At 42.2% G+C, this 20,436-nt stretch overlaps 1 protein-coding gene across 2 annotated transcripts in view; it reads right to left on the bottom strand.

The window, feature by feature from the left end:
- Nubpl (NUBP iron-sulfur cluster assembly factor, mitochondrial) overlaps window positions 1–10,374 on the bottom strand; it is a 31,949-nt gene extending 21,575 nt beyond the window's left edge. The window contains exons 1-7 of one of the 2 annotated variants that reach the window (XM_077648566.1): window positions 10,161–10,374; window positions 6,489–6,642; window positions 6,357–6,391; window positions 5,196–5,337; window positions 3,068–3,107; window positions 2,651–2,741; window positions 207–300 (exon numbers count right to left, since the gene is read on the bottom strand). In XM_077648566.1, the coding sequence (XP_077504692.1) occupies window positions 207–300; window positions 2,651–2,741; window positions 3,068–3,107; window positions 5,196–5,337; window positions 6,357–6,391; window positions 6,489–6,642; window positions 10,161–10,286 (682 nt within the window). In that variant the 5' untranslated portion in view covers window positions 10,287–10,374. The remainder of the gene's footprint in view (window positions 1–206; window positions 301–2,650; window positions 2,742–3,067; window positions 3,108–5,195; window positions 5,338–6,356; window positions 6,392–6,488; window positions 6,643–10,160) is intronic. The other variant, XM_077648567.1, reaches the window with a different exon arrangement.
- Between the last annotated feature and the right edge of the window lie 10,062 nt (window positions 10,375–20,436).

Here is a 20,436-nt window from a genome sequence, read left to right as displayed (position 1 = left end):
CTCAAACGAACCGTGAGGGAAAGTAGGAAGGTGGAAGTGAAAGAAGAGAAGGAATGAGGTGCCGTAGTGGAGGGCTCCGGAATATTTTCGACCAGACAAATGAGGCTTCTTGCTCACAGTCTGTCTACTGTGCGAGTGTCAGCAGCAGAGGTTTACTTACACACTACACTACAAAACATCAAGGCATGAGCGACCAATGGCATCACCTGACACAGGAATGTTCTGAGAGATGGAAAGCTGTGTGTCCCCTGTTCCTGGTGGCATGTCAACAACAAGGTAGTCCAGTGGGCCCCATGCAACCTAGAATATGCCAAGCAACAAGGCATCTGTATGTAATATCTTCCCATTAGCTCAGCTATATAACTGCATAGCCATACAGCAGAACCTTGATATGGCATCATCCCGACCACAGAAAACCTCGCTACAATTGGGAATTCACAATATAAGCAAGCAACCTTCCTTTGCATTTACTGACACTAAACCATTTCAATACATGCAGGCTTAATAACAATCAAAAAAACATGCCACACACACAAGCAACATTCAGCTTTTGTCTATCCTAGTGTTAAAGAGGCACTGAAGCAACTTCTAGTGAGACTGCATAAACTCGCTCAATCACTAGTCACTACAGTTAAACCTCGATATAACGAAGTCGTAAAAATCGGCACTTTACTTCGTTATAATGAAATTTCGTTGCATCGAAATTTCGTACCTAGCATGCGGAAACATTACCAAATCACTTGCCAGTTGTAAGCACTCATCCTTTATTTTCTCTGAAAGTAATCAGTGACTTTCTTTTGCGTCTGCTTTGCAATCAGAGATGGCCTCACACTGCGTTCATAGGCCCACAAGGATTGCATTGCATCTTGCTCATCGTCACGGCGACATTTTCCTTCCGGGTAAATTTTTTTAGGATACGCGACTTCGTTGTAATGAAATTGCAGCAATATTACTTCGTTATGTCGAGGCAAAATATACATGGTTTCCAATGGGGAATAAGTTGAATATGCCTTGTAACTTCGTTATATTGAGGATTTCGTTATATTGAAGTTCGTTATATCGAGGTTTAACTGTATATACCCTTGTCATGAACACATGAGCTAATAATACATTTCTACATGCAGCAGAGAACCCACAACCGCACAGGAAAGTTGGCGAGTTCTTTCCGGCGACCTTTTCATGCTTGCACCTTCTTCCGTCGCACACTACTGCATAATTCTGTTTAGAGATAGCAATTGGTTAGACTCTTTGAGGTGTTACGCAGCTACCATCGCCGCAGCCAATCAGCAGCATCGCTCCTGTAGGGCAAGAAGCTCCGCCTCCACCACTTGGGGAATTCCCGCGTTGGGGCCGGCGGAGCAGCACCGACCTTTGAGCGTACAAAAAGTGACAAGAGGAGAGGGAAAGGAGCAAGAGCACTGAAATTCAAATTTTTTTCGAGCAAGCAGGCAGATTGTGGTAATGCAATCATTACTATACATCCTGATGAAGTATGCTTCAAAAATTTTGAGCTCTTCTATGCCCCTGCTTCTTCCAAGAACGCTTACATTGCTGAACAGTGGGTAGCAGCCACATCCGGAGCAACGGTGAGGCAAGTTTGCTCCGTCAGTTGAACCCAAGGAAGCATAGTGTTCAAGCAACCTGTCATTGATACATGGGCCTGTTTGGCCAATATGCAAACCTTTTCACATGTAAAAGGAATCTTATACACCGCAAGTGTGGCATGGTGATGATTGCATTGGCACAACCTCAGGCTGCATGTTTGAAAAAAATTTGAATTTTTAGATCACTGGTGATAGAACTGCTGTCTATGTACCCTCTGTCATTGTCGGGTGATTAATGCTGGCTGTGCTGCGCATGCCCTGTTAGCCTAGCTGGGGGACATATTTTCTCATCGTAAGTGTGCCTTACTTCTTCTCTAACCTTTCATCTATTTATCCCGATAGCATTACAGAGCTCATGTTGCAGAATATGTGGTGTCGCTGTCGCAGTCGTTGACCGTGAACGAAAAATCGATGAAAAATCCCCAGAGAAGCAACCTAGGAGGCAGGTGGGCCGCCTAGGTATTGTTACCTTGTGGCGTCATCACAACCTGCCCATCAGATTGTGATCAAATTGTTGACAGGTGGCAGTTAAATTAAAGATTTGTTGCTAGAGGCTGCTCGGCAAGAGCAACATGGGTCGCACAAGCGCCATCCACTGGTGGCAGTTCCTGCCATTGCAGGGCAGTGGCGCATCGCTTAATCGCTGCACCACTGTGCCAGAAGGGGTATGAAGACTCTCAGGGATCCATGAATGTAAATTTGAGATTGACCAATTCTGCATACACATGGGAATTAACCCATTATGCTATCACATCATACCCTCAGGCGGAGCTTAAACGTGCCCTCCAATTTCTTTACTGGTTCTTATTTTCTACCATACTTGCAACTTATTAGAAAAAGCTCACTCAAAATATTGATAGTGACACAGATGCCGTATTTACATAACCTTGAAATAGGGTGGACATGTATTCATGTGTAAAGCATGAAAAACTAGAGAAAAACTACAAAACTACATTTTAAAACAAAAACAACTGATGAGCATCCAATAAATTTCCTCTTAGTATAATATGCAGAGAACATGTAAAGGGTGCCTAGTTTGAACATACCTGCCTGAGAAGCTTTTCGATGGCAGACATTACCATTAGTCCTCGCCAAACAACGGGCACTTTTTCGTCGACCAAAAACCCCATGGACATACTGCATTGTTCAGGCAGGAAAGGGTGACAACACACACAAGCATCAGTGCAATGAAAGCTGTCAGTTAAACAGGCTAGCTTGACAATGTAAACTTCAAAAGAGCAACAAGAAACCCAGCATCAGCACAACTAAACAGGTGGCTTCAGAAGGAACATAAAAATAACAAAGCAAGACCAAATGTGCATTGATCCTACCAAAGAAGCATGGTTGCAGTGCCAACGTAATTAGGCAAAATTCACAAAAATATAAATCTTCCATGTCAAGCAGCCCAAAAAGTGATAAAATATTAGTATAAATATCGTCCAGACAAACAGGAGTTATCTCACCACTTAATCCCATAGTTGACCAGAGGTTTCATGAGGTTTTCTGCAAAAACAAAGTCAATTGCTTTTTGCAAGATACTGGAAGAAATAAAAGCAAAAACAAGTAGCTGAGGACACCTCAGTTTAAAACGTGCTGGCCTCTCCCTCTCACCAAGAGTAAAGAAGTGATACCAAATGCTGTACTGCACCCATTCAAAGGCCCATGTGGACCACATGGTACATAAATGGGCTGGGTCAAAAACACTGTTCGTGACAAACAAAAGTGCAATAAGAGGTGCATCAAAATGCTAACACAAAAATGTGTTAGTCCTTAGGTGCTCCCTGTTCTGCACTACCATCCGTTATGAACCACACAACCACAGGAGGCCTATTCTTTTCTCACAAACAGGAAACAAGGTTAGGTAAACCCGAGAAAAAAATTTTCCACAATAGGTTCTTCCCATTAATTTTTTCCAATATCAATTATTGCACATGACATTTTTATTCCTACCGCTTCTCTGCCCAAGCCAGATGTGTCACTCAGGCCTTATCATGCATGTAACTGCAACATTCAACAATGTTCACAACTGCCACTTGAAATGACCCAGTAGCATTAAAGCTGCATTTACTACCATTAGGTACCATGTGACTCAATCTTATCTAATCCTATATTCCTTATACAGGACATGGACAAAAAAAAACCCGACAAAAATTGGGTTTCTCCTGAAAACGAAAAGCCTTGCAAGTAGTTTGTTCACACCGAGTCATGGACACCTCACTACCATGCTGTCTGCAGCTTTCAAACATGCCACCATCATTCAAGTAAACTGAAAACTACATGCTCTCCCACCATTGCGCTCCTTTCCACTGTTCATCTCTTATGTCTCCTTTTGACACCATTGCCTCCTCTTTACTATTTTTAAGTTTACAGTCGGGGACAATGCTTTTGATGCATGTTCAAACTGACAGAGCAGTCATGAATGGGGCCTGTACATGCTAAGGAATTTGAATGCACACAATGCTATTTGAAAAGCCAACAACAAATACAGTCATCATTTCACACACTAAAGAAAAACAGAAAGCAGCCATAGCTAGCAATTGCAACAAACCTAGATCATGGATCTAGCAGTGCACAAATAAAATATTAAGGCACACACTTTTCAAACCCAGCCTCTTTGAAGCATACCCTGCATTCTCGCATGACAGCTCATAAAAGTCACAGCATCTCCAATACAAAACAGCACATCCAGCAAAGTAGTTGACCAGTGTTCGCTAGTTGTGAAAGCTACAGTACTTGTGTTCCTTCCTTGTGTTACTACCCATTTCACTATTCATGTTTTTCTCACCATGTGAAAAGACATGACAAAAACAAGGGCAGACAGGCCAGGCATAGTTGCTGTAATTACTTCAGTGAATTATGTACCAAATTAGAGGCAAATACTTTTCAAGTAGCACATTTTAACGTGAAAGTGTTAAGGCTCCTGTTAAGCAGAAAACCCAGCGTCGTCCTGGCGGTGTTGTTGCAGACAACCCACGTCTCGCGTGACGTCATACATGTATGTCTGGAATGAAAATAATTGAAAAGAGGACTTGTGATGTGAAATAAAGGTTGGCACATATCTTGAACAACTTAAGATTATAAAGTAATTTATTTTACGCAAAAAGAAAACATTTCCATAAATTTTAGTAGGGATTTTAACCCACCACCGTTAGGTCGTCAGATAAAGGCAATGTAGGTATGTTAACTTGGCTGGGGTACACAGGGTGGAGGGGGGGGGGGGGGGGGGGGGGGGCTTTCATTTGTGTGCGGTGTTTGCCTAATTTGAAGCTTAGTAATGTGTTGATTAGTGGAGTGAACTAGAGTAGAGTAGAGTAGAGCAGACTAGAGTACTAGAACTAGAGTAGAGTAAAATAAAGAGTACAACCAAAGTGTTAAAAGATATGAAAAATGCATGAAGGTAAACACAAGCATCCTAAACACATATCCCGAGCAGTCACATGTCAGTGCCATCTTTTTATAGCAAAGTACCATGGCAAACCTAATAAAAGCATCAAAACAATTGAACTGCATGCTCATAAGCATGCAACCTGCTTTGGAGCTGCAAGAAAAAAGTGAAAATGTCAGCTACATCTGCTAGCATTGACACAGCACCTACGCTACTTATTGGGATTTGCAAGCAAGGAACGTCCAACGCAAACGCACGTTGTGTCAATTCTGGTTCGCCACTCAGGTTCATCATGCGTGGAATAGATGGCCCATAGACATCAGCATCAAGCAGCCCAACAGTTGGCTTCTAAGGAAAGCAACAAGACCATAGAGAATAATGATGAAATCTCACCTGCAATCTACACAACTAAAACAATACTCTTAATGTTCCACTGATGGTTGTCTCAAACAAAAAGCACTGCCACCAGAGTTTACCACTGTGACTAATAATTCTCGCAATCCTGAGAGAAGAATATATGTGATAATATTGGTATTGTCAATGAATAAACTTAAGTGGCTTAGTATTTTTTTCCATCATGCAAGAAAGACTATTTTCAGAAATATTACTATTACCAAGCATCCAATCTGTGAACATAAAAACAAAAATCTCTAAAAGCATGCCAATTTCAAGACTGCAAACTTTTCTTCTCTTGCATTCCCACACAGCTTTAATACTTCAAGAATAAGCACTTGTACTCAACCACGGACAGGTTAACAATGAGCACGTCTGCACTCTCACTCTTCTCATGTGTGACTTCTCTTAGTTATTGTCCTGCGTCACTAAAAAAACGCTATTTTTTTTATCAGTCATGACTACAAATGACCACCTTCCCAATATCCACAACGCAATGCCTAAATTATAATACAGCGGCATGCTGTACAATACTCCGGCTCTGTCAGACCAGCACATATGTTGTCAAACACCCGCAGGTAATAAATGCACAGTCGCAAGCAGAAGAACATGGACCACACTTCAGCACTCAAAGTTTTCCCAAACGTTACCTAGCGAAATGTAGTAAATATTATATGCATATGCAAGTAATATTTACTTTTACCCTTGTGCAAAACAGCATAAAACGTTACTATTTCCATTATGCTACATGACAGAAGAGTTTGGATGCGGAAGCATGGTCTATATTATTGTGTCAGTGACTGTACATGCCTGAAAACCCAGACATTTTCGTAAAACAAAGTGTCTCACATCACATTTTGACTTCTGCTTTACTGAATCATGTCACAAACTACCAGCTGTGCTCCAAGCAGAAAACTTTCAGAACTTTTTCAGTTGCAGAACGAAACAGTCAACTGCAATATTTCTCCACCCACCGACTCATCCAAAGACAGTGCCAATGCCAAGTTGACTGCAAGGAAACAAGAAACAAAAATGCCATAAATGCCTCAGCAAAAACAAGGATATACAGGGAAAATAATGAGTAAGTTACATGCAATATAACTCACCTGCAGTTGTGGACTTTCCCACACCACCTTTTCCAGACGCTACCAGGACAACGTGCTTAACGCCAGCAACTGGAAACTTCTTGGGAAGGCCTCTTGAAGCTCCTTCCTTATTTAGCTTTGCTTGCTTAGCACTTGAATCAGTGCCACAACATCGCTAAAAATAATGAGAAATAGCATATTTGGTGACTTTCTAGCTGCATATTATAACGTGCACAATGGTGCAAAAAACAGCAGCAAGTCTGAGGGTAAGGCCCCAACAACCTTGCTAGAAAGAAAGTTTTTAAACAGCAGACGAGTGCCCCGCAGTACTTCGCTTCTTTCCTCACGTTTTGCTGATTTTACTTTCACGTGTTCTTGGTGTTTTTTTTTGTCTTCTTCTACGGATGAACGACTTGATAAGACTAAAAATATCAGTCCAGAGTCGGTGCTCGTCCTGTCTCTTCTGCCTGGCCTGTCATCCTTTGCAGTCTTCCCACTAGGAACAATCGCAAAGTTGCCCAACTTTCAATACATATGCAGAGTGGTACAACTCCGACAGAATTGCACAGGCATGCATAGAAGTCAACAGGCACTAAACATACTAAAAATTGTCAAAACTGTTTAAACTCCCAAAAGTCGGAGAAGCCTTTGGAACATTCGAACTTTTCTAAAGTGCTGCCGCGTGAGAACATTTCTGCAGCTAAAAACGAAATTTACTAAATGAGCTTAACATGCTACTATAACCTCATGTAGTTCATTACCCATTACCTGCTTTTAAGAGATGAAATTACAGAAGCATAACAGCAATGTTTAGCCAAAATTGAACGCTAATATAACAGCAACCAAATTAAGTATAGCACAAAGTAATACAAGCAATTAAAGTAATAATACAATACATGGCAATTCACAATAACAATAAAATACAAGCTGGCAAGTTTCATTTTAAGCCAGCCCCTGACAATCAGCCGTCATGTTGCAGTCTGGAGCTGTTGCATGGCAAATGTTTGTTCCTTTGAATGTGTCTGGCATTCACTAAACAAACATTTTTTGCCTACCAATGTTCATTATGTATGTCCATTTGGACGACTATTTATGGCCATAATACACAAATTAAAGCAAGACAGAGTAACATACTTCAAGTGCACTAAACGTGAATAGGACTGAAAAGAAAAGAAACAGCAAGCATTGACTTCCAACTTTATTTCAAGAAGATAAACCACGCATGCTTAGTGGATACAATAACACCGCAATTTATTTCTGCAATCAAATCACAGCAGGCTGCAGCCAGAAGTACTACGTAGGGAGAGGTGCATTTTTTACAAGGACCAATGTCTGATAAGCTAACATTTTACATATTACTTTAAGACTGCAATAACAATAAGAAACAGCATACACACAGCTCAAAAACATGACAAAACCACTAATAAAAGCTGCACAAGAACCTATGCCGCATGAGCCCACAGCAATACCACAAGAAATATGCTTTGCGTAAACTTATGGCAGTGCCATCAAAAGAAAGAAAATGATGGAAAACATTTTTTGCTAGACAGAACACAATATCACAGTACTACAGCATATAATCCACCTCAAGACTGCAGTTGGAACCATAGTAATGAAAATTTCATCTGGTACTATGGAAGTAAACAAGACTCCAAACGAAACAACCTCAGAGAAGATTTAGGTGAATAGTCTGCATGAAAAGCTTGCAGAGGCATGGAAGATTGTAAGCATAATACTGGGCATCCCACCTAACTTCAGGCAAGGTTGAAAATAATACCAGAACATTAAAGAAGGCAATAATTAAAATCAGGTTGTTGGCCACTTACTAGAGAAATTTGCTTCAAAAAAATGATTAAAAAAAAGTTATAGCACAAATATAGACAACCACACAGAGATGGCACACATACACAAAACTGACAACTGATTTTATTGCTGGAAGGTGACACCTTACATAAGGATGGGAGGATGAAAAGGATGTGAAAGATACATAACAAGGATTGATGCCACAGCCAAAGTAGCAAAACACATGTGCAGGCAAGCAGTAGCATAGGACACCAAATCAAGTTTCTTTAGTTTTTCTTTTCATTTCACCATGAAAAGAAAAAAAAAAAACTTGATTTGGTGAGCTATGCTTCTGCTTGCTTGTGCATGAGTTTTGCTAGGTTGGCTGTGTCTTCAGTCATTGTTATTTATCTTTCCCACCTTCCAGCAATAAAATCAGTTGTCAATTGGCCCTTGTGTATGTGTGCAAGCTCCCTGTAGTTGTCTATGTTTGCACTGTAAATTTTTACGAAATCATTATGCACCAACTCCCCCCAAAAGAAAGTTTAATGAAGTTCATTAGTAGAGGAACCAATATTCAATATTTTTTTTGTATTCTGTCTAACAAAACTGCTAATTCTTCAGCCTGTGAATTAGGGGGGAATGCTTTCACTTAAAAGCTGTACAGCATTCTGGAACATGTCCAACTCGCAAAGTTTTGCCTTGTTATCAGTAATGGATTAGTTTTTTCCAACAAAACAAAGCATGTGAAATACGAAGAAAAGCCCATGAGACACACACTTGTGAGCAACAGCTTGGAATAGGTGCCACCACATGGAAGACAGATCTTAAGTCAGTCCAGAGCACCTCAACCCCAGTTAAGTCATGCATCCCACAAGCCCATAAGAAATATTATGACCATACATATTAGACCTAGGAGAGGCTAGCACTCATGACATTACTCAACATAACTTTAAAAAGCACCACAGAGTTCTATTCCAACATGCACTGCTCACTGCAAAAGCAGCAGTGAAGTGTCTCGAGGTAAGACGGAGCTAATACCACCTGCACTACCAAGGGGAGTATTAGCACACTGCCAGGCCCTGGCCATAGGAACAGTAGTTCCCCATGTTTAAAGGCACAAGAAGCTAGCAGGTAAGCCCTACTCAGTAAAAATCAGGCTTGCTCCAAACTCTACCCTTAAGGAAATGAAGGTTAAAGACTGAGTGGTGACCTGGAACTTTCGAAGCCATATGATGAGTGCCTAAAACTATCCTAGAATAAGGCACAAGAATCAAGAGGCGCAGACATGGTTGTTCACTAAATACAAGCCAGATGAATAGCAGCAAGCAGGCTAACTACGCCAATGCCCGTCTTGCTACAAACTGACGTAATCAGCGTTGCCACAGAGTGCACAACCCATACACACTTCATTTTGACCTTGTTTAGTCAGACAGCGTCACGGGACAACACTGCGCACAGCATAGAATCCCCAAGAAGAGTGTTTCAAGTTATTTCCCCTTCATCATACTGGCAGAACCAGAACGTAAGCAGCATATCGTGAACGTAATGCACGCCGCTTAACCGTCCGCATGCTTCATCAGAAGCCCCACGCTAGGTCCTAGCATGGAAAAACGCCAGCGGTTTCCACTCAATGGTATCTATTTTCAGTTAAGCCCTAGTTTGAAAAACGCGTTCCTTTCCGCTTCGACACCTAGTTCGGCGACGGCTTCCACAAACGTGAAGTCCTCACACGCTCATGACCCAACAACACAGATCTAGAAGCTGAAACCTCGCGCTTGTAGCTTCTGATGCAGTGCCGCAGAGAGCTATCGCCGAGTTACGAGTTCTGCGCGTATGACGGCGACACGAAACACTGACCACTCAGGCTTCGAACGAGCCTGTCACCTATTGTTAAGCCACGGTACATACCGATGGTGTACTTTGACAAAGCGAGTAAACGCCAGTAAACTGGTTTTCACTTCTTAACGTGTAACTCCGGTAGTAAAGTGGTCTTGCAAACAACTGGATTGATAACCAGCACCTTCTAGCCGCCATTTTTAAAAACAGCCTTGACGGTAATCATTTTGACTTCACCGCGCCCACGTATTCAGTGGGTAATTAAGACGCAGTTCTTCACCGTGCACATGTCAGAAATACAAATGCACGTTTTAATTTACAAATACAAATGTACAAAGGTGTTCGTAAAATGATGGATGCTTTATTCCGTGATCCCATCATGGACCCCAAGAAATCCTGCTCATGCACGACCACTAGCGGTGGGCCGGTGATCACAACTAGTCACGAGCATCACAAGTTGCACGAGCGATTTAGGCACAGTAATATTCTAGTTCACTGTAATTTAGGATTTTATTCGAAATCAAGATGCCAGCGCTACCAGCGTGTACAACCTGTCAGCAGTGCGTCGGCAACGGAAGCGCGGGGCGTAAAAAAATTAACCGTTTCCTGAGAAGCGTTTTTTTTTTTTTTTGGAAATGATCGATGTAAGTACTAAGTGTTGTAGTATAATTTAAAACGATTCATTATTGTGTGCGCTCTGTGTTGTCACTCTTAATGTGTAATTTTTTGCATTGGAACAGCACCACTGTACTCATTTGCCTGAATCGATAGGGAGACTGGATGCTCGCTCGCGTAGGGACATCCTTTTAAAGCCCCACCGCCGTTTCCCCCTCGCGGTGGCATGTTGGGTCCCAAGCGCCCGTAGTGCACCGCGCTGACCGCACGTTGCACGATTGAACTGGAAATACACAGTACATAGTACACACAAAATCAACCCCTGGTAACTACTTATTTTGAATCCTTGACCCAGAGACGCTGGCTTGCTGCCTGACTCCATTGTCGTCGGGCAGCGCAATAGATCTCTCATTAACCACGTTTGAGTTGAAGCGCAGAGGAAGACGCGGAACACGACCGTCAAGCTTTCATTCCTGCTGCTGTCATCAAAAGGGGAAAAATAAGTTGTAGGACATGGTTGCTGCGTGACGGCAATAAAAAGAGCCTTTTCCCCAGTTTCCCTTTTCCCAGTTTTTTCCTTTTTCCCCAGAAAGAAAATAAACCATTACTGGCTGCCTTTCGTTGGCGTCACGCAGCCACGACGTGACGCAGCCACTTCTTTGCTTACTAATCTACAGAAGATAGGTTTGGCGCTAGGATATTCGTAGTGAGCTGGTGCAAATACATGCGAAGGGGAGGGGTTATAATGCCTTCGTGGCATTAAGATAAAACAAATAATAGACTGGACAAAACTGTGCGACGGAGCTTCACCAGGTGAAAAATTTGTTAATGAGATTCTGCTGGTTTCACCTGGTACCCCAGAAGGAAGCCTTCTGGTTTGCCACTGGTTGAAATGATCCCTGTAGGGCACCAAATGGTTTTTTGCTGGAATCTACTGGTCCTAGAAGGAAGCCTTCTCTGGTTTTCGGCTGTCTACCGGTCCCAGAAGGAAGCCTTCTGGTTTGCACTGCTGGTTGAAATGGTCCCTGTAAGGAGCCTCTTCTGGCCCCTGCTGGGAGCTTATGGTTCTGAAGTGCGACCTACTGGCTCCTACAGAGAGCTTTTTGTTGTTTGACAACTTTTTCCTGTTGTTTATGTTGTAATGGTATTCCTCAATTAACAAAATTTCTCAACTAAATCTCTGAGTTTTTCTGTTATAAACTGCAAAAATAGTTCTGAAATTTAATGAGAAAACTATGTACATTAACTGTTCCCCACTAGCACCTGTGGGATTCCCTTAATGAGGGAGTATATAAGCATGAGCACATAGTAACAGTTTATTAATGTGAGTGTATGTTTCTCATATATATGTTATGTGTATTGCAGTGCTTTGTTGTTGGGCTTGTTGGCACTTGCTACAATTGAAGCTGTGTGTTCTCACTATAGGCAAGTCTGCGTGGTTCTCCAGTGTGACACATTTTAGTGTAAATTGCTTCTATGTTCCTGAATTTTTGGAGTTTGCTTGTTATCATTAAACAACTGTTTAAAACATTTTGTAACTTAATTGTCAGCAAGGTTAGAAATCTAAGGACATATTACACGGAAGCTTTATCCAAATAAATGTTCCTGCTATCAGCATGCAGTTACTGGTTCCAGCGGCTAATGGTCCCAGCAGCTAATGGTCCCAGCAGCTACAGGGAATGAGCCATACTCACTTACCCGCAAGAGTGCCTAAATAATACGCCTGCCTTATTGGGAAACGCCTTTGTCATCAGGTTGTGAAGAAGGCGCTCAGCAAATTTTGATGTGGCCTCTGGCAGGTTTTAACACTCGCCTTTTAGCTTTCCTGGCCTACGTCATCGGCGCAAGTGCTTGTGGTCTGATGGACAAAACATGCGACTTCTGACAGCGTGGTGCAGAAGGTGCGACGAGTACTGATGCAGCTGTAATCGGGAGAAGAAAGGTAGCCACGCGTAACGACAACGAAGCGCCCGTAATTGGGAGAGGAAAGGTGGCGGAGAACGCATGACGCATGCAAAACCGAGGCGAAAACGGGCAATTTCGCTCATCGGGCCACGCCTCTTTGCTTGAAGTGAGCTTGTGTTGCATGTGTGATGCAGCATTCGAAGATCAAGCTATGAGGGACTGCTGTGTTCCCGGGGTGTTCTGCCCAAACTATTAAAGGGCACCAGATATTTTGCTTTGCTCGTGACAGCGCGTGCAGAAAAAAGCGGCAATCGCAGGTCAAACGAGATGGCTGGATAAATAGTTAGCTTTAAAGTATGATAGGTAAGGCATATGCAAAATGCTTTCTTTGCAGAACAATTTCTTCTAGAGACGGAGGTATAATACGTCACAACTTATAATACACAATTAGCTCTGCATCCTCATAATTACTGGAATTAGCAGCCATAAAAAGAGCGTTCTAGCACTGACAGCATTTATTTCATGGTGAAGGAGAAGCTGTTTAATGGCTGTGTTTGGCGAATATGCAACTGCAGCTCGAAATAAATAATCCTGATTGTTGGAAAAGTAATTGAAATGTAGAGCATCCAGGCCAAGTGATTGCACTAGAATATGCTGCACACGTTGTAATTATGCTAGTATGTATAGGAACAGGACAGAAGAAAGCCAACACACATGAGTGCACTGACTGTTCAGAAGGCACAGATTTTCTCAGCAGATTAGCTGCGAAAGATGGTATACTTCAGGGTAACTAACTCCGATTCACTTTTTGAACAATCTCTGATACCACTCTGTCTTGATAGAATACCATATTTCCTGAATTCCACGCAGCAGCTGCAGTTTTCTCTGCAAAATGGCCCGCCGCCGCATTGTGCTCAGTGCAGCCGAACGGGAGAGTGGGACGCAACATGCCTCCGCCGAGAGTGGTGTCTTCACCCTGAAAGCAGCGCAGGCCATCGAGGCACCCTATATTAGCTGTACTAGCAGCACCAGCTGCTGCCGGTGGCAGAATGACAAAAGTAGATGAACGTGAAACGAAGAGCGCTCCCAGCCTTTCGGTGGCAAGAGGTGGCGGCGCTGGTACAGCTGTTGCGAAACCATTTTTTGGTCCGGCATGCGGACTTTCGATGCTTTCGATTCATTCACACCGATTCAGCGCGAGATTCAAAACTGCATGTTTATGCCGCAAGATTGTGCATTCACTCCAACTTGTTTCGTTTGGTTTTAAGTTTTGTTGCCCAGCCACTACCAATGTAGTCCCAGTAATTTCAAGGCCTGTTTATTGACTTACAGGAGCACATGCGCACAAACCGTCACTGTATTTGTTTTGCATGTAGTGCAACATGCACTCGGACTCAGTCGCTGGCCCAAGTAATAGACTATGGAGAGGATAGCATTAGAGGTATGAACCAAAGTGTCTCACGACGGCTTTCAGATCTGTGTGGTTTGGTTGCGAGTGTGGAGAATGGCACACTTTCGAAAGCTGTCGTCTCGCACTCTTGGCCTCCATACTTTACTCCAAACAGGTTGTGAGACGAGCCAATGCGAAAACAACAAAATACTGCACTTGAAATCATTTCAAATTAATCACAGGAAAGTCAATGAGGATGAAAACAATAGAAGTGTGCTAATAAGTCTTGCTCGGTGCACCAATATGAATGATGAATCCTATTGGAAGAATTAACTGTTCATTCGGTATGTATAGGTGTCAGCTGCTGGCTGAGGTGAAGCACACAGAGGACGGTGGTGGATTTGTGCCTCAGGTCTCTCTGCATGTGTCAACGCAAAAATTACAAAGGTACTTTTTGCCAGTTAAGCTTTAGTAAGCTTAAGGAGTGACATGAAAATTCTGGGTTTGACAATAAACGCAGTTACCTTAATGTTTTTGTCTTTTGTTCCCTATCGTATTTGTTGTGACATCAAAATAAACATTTCATTTGCTAGTCAGCACGTTTTTCCCCTTTCAAGTCCTGGTTTTTTGTGCTGCGTTCAAAATGTGTACCATGCTGTCAAGAAAGGTATGTCATGCATGGGCCCAATCTAAAGCATCCATTTGCCTTTTTATGAAAGTATACTATGCGATTTACCGAACTGCTACACACCAACTTACCACTGAACCAAAGTTGACATTTCTACCTAGATTGCCACAAGTGCTTTCCAAGGTAAAGTCAAGTCTGCAACACGCCACATACAATTTATGGCTTCAGGGCCAACACCACAAAAGAAAGGCCATTACCAGCAATTTTAAATTTACCTTTCTTGTTTCAAGAGTATAGACACAAATTGCTGGTTGTGTTTCTTCTTTGGAACAGTGCGCAAGACATTAGTATACATGGATCAACACATGGAGTAATGAGGGGTACGAAGTTTGGGTGCGTGGAAGTACTTCTTCAAACTGAATCAAATATCAGCAATGTTACTAAAAACCAATTCGAATACAAACCAAATTGATTAAACCAAATTTAATATGAAAAATATTTTTACGAATATTTGCAACTTGTATGAATATTCATACAAAGTGAATAAGTGTGGAAAATAGCAGTGTTGGCGGCGGCACCTTAATATAGCACTATAACTTATGGAGTTGTACGTACAGCTGTCAAAAGATGCAGCACTGATATCCACTGGAAGGTACACAACACGAAGTCAGTATATAATACTGCGACCGTCATGTTATATGTATAGAAAAATTACCTTTAATTCGTGATGACAGTGAATACTCAATGTCTTATCTCGGTAGGTGAGAGGGGCGAGAACTACATATTTTTTATTAATTTTATTATTTCTTGTTTTATTTATTTTCATTCTAGGTACATCTCCAATTACACAAAGCTGAGCGGATCCATAGCCAAAGGCTATGATATACGAGCCATGGCCTCCAAGATGGGGCATCAAAGCAGGGTTTGCTGAACCCGGCCAAGCCCTATCGCTTTGCCCCAACTTGGAGGCCATGTGGGAGCTTTATGAACACTGCAACGCGAATGAACTGCATCGTAACACTGAACCCTCCATCCCAGACAGACCAATCGCACCAGCTTGCTGTGCAGTTTTTGAAAGAGTCATTGAAGAAAATGATGGTGTGCCTTATTTAAATTTGTGCCTATTATCCAAAAGGCATTCAAAAACTGACAACATATTCCATTTACTACACGAAAACTTCAAATACTTGCACACACATGGTATGAAGCAGAGCCAGACAAGGCACAAAGGAAGCAGGACAAAAGGCAGCAACGCTACTACCAACCGATATATTATTCAAATGAAGTTTTATTCAAATGAACCCCTGAACAACCGAAGCGAAATCCACCATTGGGTGAATTCACCTACATCTTCTCTCATCCACAGCTGAATGATGACTATGACGTCAAAGTTAAGTTCAGGTCGCAAGGCATAAAGGAACTGCAATATAAACACTGCTTCATTGTTTTCATTTGCTACAGCTCTTATGCCAGCCCATCCCAAGAGCTGGAATGATAACGAATGAAGCAGCAGTTATGTTTCTGTGTGGTTCACGTGACTTGAATTGTTGTCATGTCCACCGGTCTGGCTGAAACCGAAACATAAAAAACTGCAACTGCATATTATTTACAGGGCACAGGCGAGTTCCATGTGGCAATTCATGTCTACTGTAAGGTCTAGTACATCATATTTGATGTCTGCACTCTTTTAAGACCTCTTAAAATTGACCAAAAAAAATTTGATTTTGAAGCCAAAAAATGCTAGAATTCCTGAAGAACGTCTCCTGAAAATGGCATGCTTGTATGAGCATTCGAAGATACTTTATCTCCAAACAAACCAATTCGCACTTTAAATGGGGTGCAACTTGAAGCAAGATGTATTTACATTGCTGTTCTTTGGTTTCAGAACAAAAAATGATCTGGAAGGTGTTCCCTTCATATAAACTAGAGAGAACATACTGAAATAAAGGTTCTACTTTGAAACTTCAGTTTTGGACGTACTCGCTTTTTTTGTTGGACCGCTACCAGTTCTGTTGGTCGTGTACCCTAACTTTTGGACCTTAAACAAGCTCACAGCTGCTCTCTACTTTCCAGATACTTTCAAAGACAGCAATGTCAAATTTTTTCTCTACCAATCTGCATAAGACGTGCACATTTCCAGCATAACCGTGTGTCATGCCAGATATATCTTGCAACATAGCGCTGAACCACTTGGACAACACCCTGATAATTGTAATTGAAAGGTGCCAAAACCACACACATACGAGACAAGAGAACGGGACAGAGTGCCACTCACAACTGGTTTAATTTGCAGAAACCACATACATACATATATATACAGTCAGCCAGCACCTGCGCAAGGAACATATTTATAATAAACTGCACATCTCCAACCAAAATTTTAACTTTAACCCAACGTTTCGAAGCCGAATACTCGGCTCCTTCATCAGGGGTGACCGAGGGCAGTAGCTAGCGTCTTTTAAGTATGGAGGGGAGGGGGGGATGTGTGTGAAAAGAACGACAGCTGTGTCGCGAAAGGTGCGGGGGAGGGGGGGTTTAGGCTGTTAGTCACGCTAGCGCACTGCAGGGAGGTCGCCATTCAGCACCGAAACGTTGGGTTAAAGTTAAAATTTTGGTTGGAGATGTGCAGTTTATTATAAGTCTTCAAACCCAACCAGACAGGCAAATCAGTCAAAATGTTTAGTTTTCAAGGAACATATTCACACATCAAGTCGTACACAATAAGCATCACTCAAAAAACTTTTTTTCAACCTTATACAAAGATACAGATGTTTCGCTGACACTACAAACTGCCTTTCTTGCTGACATAGAATACTTCAATCAGTTCTCTGGCTTTCACATTGCTACTCCTGGCAAGAATCCGCATCTTTGAAAAACATGGCTCACAAGAGCGTGAAGGGCAGGATCTAATATGTTTAGGTAAATTTTGGCCCTCTTTAATTTGTTCCACATTTCATTCATGTTCTCCGATTCGCTCGTTGACACAGCACCCGGTTTGTCCTATATAGGAACGACCGCACGAGAGGGAAATTTCATAAACTACTCCTTTGGTACATTTCATGCTTGGTTTCGCAACCTCTTTCTTTTTCTTTTTTCGACTCGAGGGCAAACGCTTCCGAGCCTTTGGGGGGCTGAGAAGACGAGCGGAACACCGTGCCTGCTCGCAACCTTTTTCAGATTGTGGGCCAACTTGTGCACATATGGCACCGCCAGAGGTCTGACCTCTTCTCGAGGGACCTCTGCCCCAGCTCACACTGCCCTGGACTTTATCTTCTGCAAGAGGCTTTCGGCGACCCCTGATGATAAGAATAGACTCTAGGGGCTCTGCCGAAAACAAAAAGGAAGATGAACATATATGCAAGGAATGGCTTCATAAGGTAGTGAAATAAACTGATGCTGAAGGCTATGCACCAACCACATTTTAAGACTGTGATTGCATGATGATCTTTAAATGGCAGTTTCCGCAAACACAACTGTTGAGCATTAAAGGAACGCTTGAAACTAATGTACCATTTACCCCCAATTTTTTTGCCACATCTTACTGCACACTTGGTGCATATACTGAAATAGAACAATTGTGTGGTTTGGTTTTATGGGGTTTAACGTTCCAAAGCGACTAAGGCTATGAGGGACGCCGTAGTGGAGGGCTCTGGATAATTTCGACCGCTTGGGGTTCTTTAACATGCACCAACATCGCACAGTACAAGGGCCTCCAGCATTTCGACGGAGTCGAAATGCAACAACCGCAGCCGGGATCGAACCCGCGTCTTTAGAGTCAGCAACCAAGCGCCGAAACTGCAGAGCCACCGTGGCAGCAGAACAGAACAATTGCATAACTGGATGAAAAGTGTGTAAAAAAATTTGTCTTTGCAGGTAGTGCAAAAACTCTTTTATTACCAGTGTTTAAACATTCTGAAGCAACAACAACAGCAATTATTACAAGTCAGAGTCAGAAGAAAGCCCATGTTCCGGGAAATAACGGAGAGAAGTTTCAAAGCTATAGCTTAGAGAGACCCCGAGGAGAAAGAGAAGTGGACCAAGAGGACACCACATTTTAATCACCTAGACTACTTACTGAAAATGGAGCATTTATAAGCTATAAAGACCAAAAAACAAAATACAGTCGTGCCTCATTAATATGGGCACTTTGGTTCCCGAGCAAAAGTGTCCATAGAAAGAGTCGTCCGTAATAGCGAATCATGAAGAAAACCAAAAATAAATATGAAGAAAAAAAACTCATGATTACAGACTGCTTCTCTGCAAATTGGCGGGCAGAGAAGTGGAAATCTATCAATCTTGGAAGCTCCAGGTAAATTATTCATGTTGCCATTATGTTTAAAATCATGCGGTGCAAATTTTAGCACGTTTGGAGCACCTAGTGGTCCACGAGAAGCGTGATGGCGCCTCTTGAAATGATGAAGTATCTTTTGCTACGACTGTTCACATCCCAAGAACTCTGTACTCACTCAGCTGGCAGTTGCTGAATGTGGTTTTAAACGTAACACATAGAAGGAATTTTTTTAGGAAAGGAAAAAAAAACAGTCAAAATACGGAGCACAGCGAAGAGACGAGGCACACACACGACGGTTGTACTGTCACTGTCAGTGCAGTCGTTGTGTGTGCGCCTCGTCTCTCCGCTGTGTTCAGTCTTTTGACTGTTTTTTTTTCGTGAACATGTATCAACTGACCGAGATTTCAAATCTACTGGAATTTTTTTAGCAGCCGTTTATTCACTGCGGCAAATGGTAAAGCACATTTCTACTGCAACTCACGAAACTGTAGACAAGCAAAAGACCTTTACTAAGGCATTCACACTTTCGCACTGCCTTTGGCTGGTGTTCTGCACTCAAAATACCAAGGGCAGAAAATCTGGCAGAGTCGCTCGGGATTTTGTTTTCATCATTGTCCATATTAACAGGACAAAAATACATGGTCCCCAATGGGCTGCGTACAATTTCACCATGTCGATTGTCCAGACAGTGAGTTTCCATATTAACAAGGCGTAAATACATTGAAAAATTTTGGTGCCCAGAAAAACTGTCCATAATTCGAGTTGTCCATATTAACGGGGGTCGTAGTAACAGGGCACGAATGTACGGGTGTTGCCATCATTGCCTGACATTGCAAGTAAAATAGGTGGGAGTCCAAAAAGATTTTGGGGTGCAAACCCCAGTAGTTGCGCTACACTGCTATTTCCGTCAGAACAGTGGCAACTCGTCCTTTTCTGTAAGGACATCATGGGTTTGAATCAAATGGTGGGAAGATTTGTGAATCAATTTTTTCGCCGATAAATGTGTTTTCCTGCCAGACAACTGTCAACATAGCCAGAAAAATCCAGAGAATCAAGTTTTACTGAGAACAATAATTAGATAGAGTTGTCCTCTGTGTCCCTTTTTGCAGTTAGTTTAGAAATATTTCTTAATGAAAGCAAAAATTCATAACTTATTCTCGAATGAAACCAGTATGCTTCAGTGTTCTTTACGGAAAATTTGAGGTAATAATTTAGAAACAAGAGGCAATTGTGAAGTGCAGATTTTCAGTTCGCTTGAATGGAAACAGAAATTGCAGAACAAAAAGAGTAGTCAGCCTACTATCCCCCTTATGGGATCAGTCAAAGGCCTCCAGTCAAAGGCCTCTACTGTTCCACGACATGGGATGAGTGGTCAACAGAACAAAAGTATTCCCATACACATGCGGGTGTTTGCTATGCATACCACATTTTCATTCACTACCAATGATCTTCACCTCACATGGAAACAAATTTGTACCACACCTCAACTTTACAGTAGTAAATGAAGACCCACACGCAC

The sequence above is a fragment of the Amblyomma americanum genome, chromosome 1 (assembly GCF_052857255.1).
Source record: "Amblyomma americanum isolate KBUSLIRL-KWMA chromosome 1, ASM5285725v1, whole genome shotgun sequence".
In the NCBI taxonomy this organism is placed as follows: Eukaryota; Metazoa; Arthropoda; class Arachnida; order Ixodida; family Ixodidae; genus Amblyomma; species Amblyomma americanum.
The sequence above is the reverse complement of the archived record's forward strand: the minus strand, read 5'-3'. Positions and strand labels throughout refer to the sequence as shown.